Below are 8938 nucleotides of genomic sequence, written 5' to 3'. Positions count from 1 at the left end.
GCTCTATCACTCCATTCTCTTTGGGATAATAATTGTTGGAGTAGTTGAAAAATATCCCCTTTCATAACACACACTTAGACACTTGAATTAATGAAAAGTAAGATGCATTATCAAATACAATAACTAAAGGCATCCCAAATCTGGGAATAATGTTTTTCTAGGAATTGGAGGATGACTTTTTTTTTACCTATGTGAAGGGAATGGATTCGACCTAGTAGGTGAAGTAATCAATAGTATTCAATATACACTTATGATATTTGGAAGAGTGTGGGTTTGTTTCTCCTCTCATGTCTAAGCCCCAACGCTGGAAAGTTCTATTAGCAGTGTCATGATGTAATGGTACAAAGGGAATCTTCTCTCTTCCATCCCTAAATTGATAGGTTTTGTATTTTCTAGTGCAAGCATGAGCATATTTAAATAAAGTAGGCCAGTAATGCTTGGTTCTCAAACTATTATGAGCTATTGCTTCACTAGTGTAATTCTATCTAACAGGACCATCATGTGTGTCCTTTAGAACTACATCAATGTTATTCTTCTTCAAACATATTAATAAAACGCCATCAACATTTTTTCTAAAAAATATACCATTGATTAGACCATACCATGTAGATGTTATCCATAATGATTTCTTTCCTGATCATTAAGGTGGCTAGTGTGTGATATATGGTTAAGGAAATATCTCAAGTCCTCATACTAAGAGGCCTCTTTTGGAGACATGGAATTTCATTAGTAAACAAGTATTTTTTTTTCCATATAAGTTCTTCTAATAGGTCCTTGTCTCTATATTTAGGTGCCAATTTGCACAAGCCTTGTCCTCACACTATCATATCTAGTTTAAACTCAACATCATATTTTTGTATGGTATAATCCAAATTCCTCTCCATATTCATATATGGTAGATTTCCAAATTCCTCTCCATTCCCCTAATTCTTGTTATATGAATAATGTTTTTACTACTAGATGAGGGACCATAATCTTGGTGTGATTCCTAAGAATGTATGGTTTGAAATGCTTAACAATCTCGAAATTTACAAAGGTTTTCTCATTGATAGGGGATAGTTCAACTTGGTACCTAAAATTTAGTGCTCATAAAATATATTAGGCATTTGTAGCTTTCTTCATCATTTTGTGTTGAAATTGTTGCAAGGGATAAGTTAGAAGTGGAGGTATATATGATGAATTCTACGTTGGGGTTAGTGATTCTCTTATAGCTACATTAATTGTGGCATATTTAATCTTGTTGAACACTTGTTTTTCTTGCTAATTCCATTTGAATACAACATCATTTTTTATCACGTTTTGTAAATGTCTAATAATTTTATTGAAGTTGGGAATGAACCTTCTCACAAAGTTGTTTTTCCTAAAATATATTGCATATCTTTCTTGTTATGTGGGAACGATAATTGTTTAATGGCCTAAACCCATACTGAATCTATGTATATCTCTTCTTTAGATATTTTATGACCTAACAACTTAACCAAAGAAACCCTAATGACACTTTTCTTGGGGTTTAGGGATATATTTTACTCATGGAATCTCTTGAATATTTGAGTTAGGTGTTGTATATGATCATGTTTTTCCTTCGAGAACACTATAACATCATCCAATTTTACTACCGCATGCTCTTGTTTATTAAACAATGAAGGATACATCCATAGTACTTTGAAATCTAGCACCTACAGTAATTAGTCTAAATGACACTCTCTTGTATGTGAAAGTTTCCCATTTGGTCTGCAATATTGTTTATAGCCTATCCTCTTCTACAACTAAGAATTGATTGTAACTAGAAAACCCATCTAGAAAATAAATCATTTCAAAACCAAAGATTACATGTAGGATTTCTTCCAGGGGGGAATAAGGTAGTCATATATTTTGGAAGCTTAGTTCAACTTTTGGAATCTATGCATAGGAATATCTCTCTTAATTATTTTTGTATTGGTAACAAGTTGGTTACCCAAGAAGAATTCCATACTTAAAAAATAATCTTGGCATCCAAAAGTTTTTTCAACTCCTTCTAAACTTTCTTTTGTAGGCAAAATGGGATTTTCCTTAGTTTTTGTTATAATGGTTTAGAATTTGGTTTCAAGGGAATGACATGTTGGATAATCCATGTGTCATAGGTATTTTTTAATTATATGTCTAGGTGAGCACATCTTGATATATCTTGAAACATTGGTGGGGTTATTAGCTCTTGAGATCACTACACTTTGTCACATTGTTTACATTTCTAAGTTTCTCAGTAGTTCCCAAATTGATTAGATGATATTTTAGGATGAAACTATGGGTTTTAGTGTTAGTGAGACTTCAAAACATGCTCCATTACTCAAAGATATTCTCTAAGGATGTAAATTTATATGAAATAACATTGGCAAAAGAGTTGGACTCTTCATTCATTTGAGAATCATGTAATTCATCATTACTTTCTACATCCCTAAAGGTTTATTTGTATGTAAAAAACTAGACGACTTGCAAATCATAATAAAAAAAACTCTCCAACTAGTGATATTGTTAGTCACTAAGTGTATGAAAAGTACATAAATTGAGAATCCATTCTTCTTGAAGTATTCAAAGAGTAAAAGCCTTGAAACAATTATGGCTAATGAGTCAACTTCTTGATTTTGATTTCTAGGAATGATATTGATATTGAAAGCTAAGAAACTAGTGATTAAATCCAAGGCTTCTTGTTGATAAGATTTGAGATATGGGGAATTAAAATGAATAACATTTTGAATCTATCGTACTATAATATTTGAATCACCATTACTTTAAGGATATGGAATCCTAGGTCAAGGATTTTTTTAAGTCCTTGTATGAATGCTTCATGTTTGACAATATTTTTTGTATGTTCTAACTCTAGTCTACATGAGATGAGACTCCTTTTCCTATATGGTTCAATAATAAGACACTTGACACCCACTTCCTAAATGGTTACTAACACAAGGTTAACCTTTCCTTGGCTCACAACCAATAAAGGTGAGTTTAAAGTGTCGATATTTAGGGATAAATGGGGGTTGGAATAAAAATTCATGAAAAAGGACTCTACTGTGTAGTTATCTAGGATATGAAATTTTGTAGTGGATGGTTCTTTGGGTGATTTTGATTAACTGGATATGTACTTTGTGTATTTATCTCTTATTACCTTGATCTTGTACAAGATTCATTTATGAGAGAGCTAGAGGTGAGACCAGTATGAAGTAAAGTACCCATGAAGTTTATTGACCATATCCCTACTAAGGATTATCCCATAATCTTTAGGAAAATATACAACCATTATATTAATAATATGTTGAAATATGCGATATGTGGTTAGCTTTAAGAGGACTTATTTCAATTCCCATATCACCTTGACTTCAGTTTTTTTCTAGTTGGATGAATCGAGTTGAACTTTTGGTTGGGTTAAACCTTGGATTTTGATAAACATAGTAGGGCATAATATTTTTAGAGGCTCCAAAATTGATTAGGCAATTATGAAAATTTTGGTTAAATGTTTGAAAGGATAGAAGGAATGTGGTAGTTTGGCTCTCATTCTCTTTCTCAAATTGTTGGAAGTTGGACATCATGATCTTCCGCATGGATCCAAACTATTCTATTTTTAGCATCCTAAACATTCTTTTTAGTATTGTGGATTCATCTTGCACACATCCATCATAGAAATATTAGCCTTAATTTTCTTTATATCTTCCACAATGTTGTACTCAATAGGTGATATAATCAGTTTGCTTGTGGATGGGGAATAAGAATAAGGTATAGGGCATGATGCGCTAGGGGAATAACTATTTGATGGTGTGTTGGAACATTCTTTGATGTAATGGGTCTAATTTTTTTTTTGTTTGATAGTATCAAGATAGTGCCCTTTCTTCTTAAGGGATATCCCCCTAGGGGTTTCACTCCAGTCTCATTTTCCTTGATGTTTATTCTAGTGAACAAGCTCCTAAATAATTTAATGTATTCTCTTTGTGAGTCATCTATCTTGAGGAGGCCTTATTTTTACTTAGGTATGTGAGGTTCCTTAGGGATGTACTCATCAATTACTCTCCTCGTCATGAGGTTCATGTCTTCTTGCCATTGTAGGAACTTACTTTTGGAATTGTTATCTTGGTGGTAATGGAAAATATTTTCCATGGCTACATCATCTAGATCTATGTTCAAGTTAGTTAGAAGTGACTCAATGGTTTTGGGTGGAGGGTTGGATCTTCTACTGAAATGAATATAGGGTTTATGATTAGACATACTTCCCCTTGAGTTTCTCTTGATGTCAATGACTTCATTGGTAAGAATATTAATCATTCTTTATAAATATCCTAGATTATGGAACTCCTTATTTTGTTCCTCACCCCTTGGTTAGGATTTATTTGTACTTAACCCTCTCCTTGGTTGCTCCCTTTTAAAATGGTTTTCTTTACATCCCATCATTTCCAACTCAATCTTACTAGTGTCGATAATCATTTTAGATAGGGTTTTTTTGGCATATTTTTAATCACATGGACATGGGGTGGGTAAAGAGTAAGTTATCTTTTTCCAATATTAATCATTCTTTGTAAATATCCTAGATTATGGAACTCCTTATTTTGTTCCTCACCCCTTGGTTAGGATTTATTTGTACTTAACCCTCTCCTTGTTTGCTCCCTTTTAAAATTGTTTTCTTTACATCCCATCATTTCCAACTCAATCTTACTAATGTCGATAATCATTTTAGATAGGGGTTTTTTGGCATATTTTTAGTCACATGGACATGGGGGTGGGTAAAGAGTAAGTTGTCTTTTTTTCTTTTTCTTTTTTTTCTTTTTCTCTAGATCGATAGAAGGCTACATTCCTTCTTTGAATCTATTTAATGTTAACATAAATCTCTCCACAAAGTCTTTTATCTTCTTTATGGGTTCCATGGTTAGAGCAACAAAATCTTCCATTAAGGTTGTGGTAGTAACCAAATCACCAAATTTCTACAAGAAATAGGTTTGGAAGGTATTCCAATTAGTGATACACCTAGTGGGAAGACTTAACTAACAAGTTGATGCTTATTCTCAAAAGTGTATGGGAAGGTATGACAAATGATGTCATCATGTTGCACATTCATTAGGTGAAGGGACATAATTAATTTCTTTATATGGGCTTTAAGATTCCTAGATCTATCTAAGTTGTATTTTGGCAACAACCTATCAACTTGATTCAACAATTTATGTGCTATGCCAAGGACAATCACCGCATCCTTAGCAAAACATTGCATCCTTGACCAACCAAGGCTAGTTTAAGTCTTATATAATACCTTTAAAGTGGAATTTATCTTTAGAAGTTCTTGGGATTAATTACACTTATTCATTATTATTATATTAGTAAAACCTAGCATAATACTCCTCTTCTTACTCTACTTTCTCTTCATATAAGATCTAAAAGTATGGGGGAAACTATTTAAATGGGTAAGAGATATTAGAGAAGGAAAAATCCACCAATTATTCAACATTTTGTATTATGGTTTCTTTATCCTAATATCTAATAGGAGCTCTTCTTCTAGTCCTTGCAGGAAGAAGAGGGGCAGTGGGAATAATACTAAGTGTTTGATCATACTTATGCATGATGTGATAAATAGGTTTTCTTTGGGGACAAGGAGTATGAACTTGGCTTCATTTTCATGTTGATCTAACACTGTGTGCATGGGAATATTCCATAAAAGGTGGTTTGAAGTTTCTCCTCTTTGTGCCATAAAATGTTAATAGGGGAAATGCCCCACTCAATAGATATGGGTTCCAACCTAAGAGAGAGACCCAATTAGACTCTGCCATATTTGAGATAGATAAATCTTTTAAATTAGTAGCATAATGACCAATATCAATTGGATTTAAAAACTAAATTAAATCTTAAATCAACAAAGTTAACCTTAAAATCATGAAATCTATTGAAGCTACAAACAAAAATGAACTATCTTCTAAAACACTAGGATTATTCCAAATACACCCAAATATTGTATCATACACGAGGACAAACTATTTAACAAGAAACATTAAATTAATTTGTTGAAACAAAAGTAACAAGTCTATTTTAAACTAGTAAAATGAAACTTGCAACTATTCTAATATGTAGAGAAACTTACTTAAGCATGTACATAATAATCCAAATACATGTTGATCCCCGCTATAGGTATCCATAGAATCATAGTTCAGAAAAGTCCTTATCGAAACATGGAGGTAACTATCTTCTAGATTATTCTGCTTAAATTTAACAAATGGAAATAGAGTGAATCTAATCTAATTTGCATAAGAAATAATTGCACACCAAATGGTTTGAAATTATATATATATATATATATATATATATATATATATATATATATATATATATCACAATTTAGCCTCTGACCCAAAAATATTACATCAATATATTAAATACAATATTTTTATATATACTATTTTTATCTCCTTGTTTTATGTATGTGTATGGATGGGCCTAGAGTATGGGTTAAAGAGGCAATTGGCAGGAATACAAGCTTGTTACCTTATGAAACACAAACGGGTAATTCGAGGTGTTGTGGTTATAGTAGCTGGTGATGGTTGTCCCTAAGTGAGTTATAATAGTGGGAACCACTATAAAGAAGCATATATATATATATATATATATATATATATATATATATATATATATATAGTTTGAGTGAACCTAATGGTTAAGAACAGGTGTTTCCTCCTAAGAGGTCACAGAGGGGGTAGAGTATGTATACTTTTGTAGGCTTAGTAGTCAAATCACTGCGCGGAGGTGAGTCTCATACAAGGGGTCTCATACACCAATGTGGTGCCTGGCTTGGCAGTGACCTTAAAATTGGGTTATATATATATATATATATATATATATGACCGAATGACTTTTATGACTCGAATACAACAATACAATTTCAAGCAAGATTGTGATTTGTTGTTATTTAAAATACACTTTTAAATTCACAAATAAATTCAAAACCCTAGAAAACCCATGTGACACTCAAATTTAACAAATTAAACTTATGATTTTAAAAATATCTACTAATTTTAAATAAATTACCCATAAATAAAAAAATTCCCAAAAAATACTTTATATATTAAGTAAACTATATATAAACCTATGTTATATAATAAAGATAAATATACAAAGTAACATTAAAAAACATGATCGATAACACTGCTGCGCTGCGACCCTGCTCAGGCTTGACCTAGTCGCCCCCATCAACGATCTGCCTCCTGCGGCCTCCCTGCCTGGCAGCCTTCTGCTGCTGGGCTCGATCACCTGCCTCGACACCCCTGGATCGCTCCCAACTGTTGGCTGAACTCGCTGAAGTGATACACATCCCAAATAAGGGCTGGCACAGGCCCCTGCGCTACTGTGCTCAACCATGCCTTCCTCTGAGGACCTGAACAATATGAATCCACCCCCGCCTCCCCCACCGGAGGTTACAGCATTCAAAGCAATGATAGCAGCTGGAAATAAGCGCCCGCCATCGGCCATTCAACAGAAATTTGTAAAAAAGCTGGAATCCATACCTTCGGTAGCACTCCCGAAAGAAGAAACGTGCAAGGCAGCACTGAATCTAGCTGAGAGAGGACTCATAGGCCAGTTCATGGGCCTCTGGCCCTCTCCCAAATCGGTGGAGGACTGGACCCAAAGGAACTGGAAACCCTTAATCAAAGAAGGTATAAAAAGTTACTTCATAGGCAAAGGTTTCTTTGTCTTCGTTTTCGAAAGTGCAGAGGATAAAAGCCTAATCTTCAGAAATGGACCCTATTTCATGGGTCCCCAAGGACTATACCTCGACAAATGGTCGCCAGACTTTGATCCAGCCCAGGATGTCCCATCTGTTGTTCTGGTGTGGGTGCGACTCCCCCACCTCCCACTCCATTACTGGAATCAAAAGCCTCTCCAGATTATTGGCAATGGACTAGGCAAATACATAGACCAAGCCGTAAGGAAAGATCAATATTCATGCGCTCGCATTTGCGTTGAAGTAGATCTAGAGGAGGGCCTGTCGGAAGCCATCAATCTTACAATCGCAGGATGGACGCATGTACAAGAGCTGGATTATGAACAACTTCCCTTTAAGTGCAGACACTGCCATGGGTACGGAAATTTCGCCAAACACTGTAAGAAAAAGGCGGAAGAACAACCAGAACAACAAAGTGGTGAACAATGGACCCGAATCCAAGAAACTACTAATCACAAAAAAAGGCAGCGGGAAAAGTATCTAGAAAGAGGCACCAAGCAGCTCCAATCCCACTCAAGAAAATAACCAAAAATCCAAAGAAAGCAGACAGAGCACCCCAGTTACAGTAGTTACTGAAGATCTGGAACAGATAGATCCCCACATCACCAACAAAGAAGACGGTGAAATGGCACATTAGGAAACTCCTCAAGGGAGCCCTTCTAATCCTTCATATGCAAAAATCACTAGGAAAAAACTAGCGGACAGTTCTGCTTCATCGGAGGAAGCCTGCCCCGAATCCTACGAGTCAAAGAAAGCCTGCCCCGAATCCTACCAGTCAAAGAAAAAAAGCAGTTCAGACATTAGATGCATTACAAACTGAAATGGAAAGCAGAGAGATAACCACATCCCTGCTAGATAAAGAAGTCAAAATCCAATGCTCAGCATTCTGATCCTTCAGAACAGAGGAAGAACATTGGAGAATAAAATCCCGAAGCCTGTGGCTGAAAGCTAGAGACCGTAACACCACCTTCTTTCACCGTCAATTTAGAGCAAGACTCTCCAGGAACCACATTTCTGAAATCACATCAGCAGAAGGACATCTATGTAAAGGCTTCAGTCAAATAAAAGAGGCAGCTGAAAGACATTATAAAAGTTTGTATACTGCAGATAATCAAGGCAGCGAGGAAGATACTGCAGATCTACTCTCAAACATCCCTCTTTTGGTCAGCTCCGAAGACAACTCAGCTCTCACCCAACCTATCACGGAAGAAGAGATCA

The 8938-nt window shown here is 34.9% G+C and overlaps 1 protein-coding gene across 1 annotated transcript; it reads left to right on the top strand.

The window, feature by feature from the left end:
* Positions 1 to 7354: 7354 nt before the first annotated feature.
* LOC149181409 (uncharacterized) lies at positions 7355 to 8245 on the top strand. The gene has a single exon (XM_089414202.1). The coding sequence runs from the start codon at positions 7355 to 7357 to the stop codon at positions 8243 to 8245; it is 891 nt and encodes a 296-aa protein (XP_089270328.1).
* Positions 8246 to 8938: the final 693 nt, after the last annotated feature.

This window comes from Pinus tabuliformis, chromosome 3_2, assembly GCF_031772625.1.
Source record: "Pinus tabuliformis cultivar Carrire ecotype Pingquan chromosome 3_2, CPIR1, whole genome shotgun sequence".
NCBI lineage: Eukaryota > Viridiplantae > Streptophyta > Pinopsida > Pinales > Pinaceae > Pinus > Pinus tabuliformis.
The sequence above is the reverse complement of the archived record's forward strand: the minus strand, read 5'-3'. Positions and strand labels throughout refer to the sequence as shown.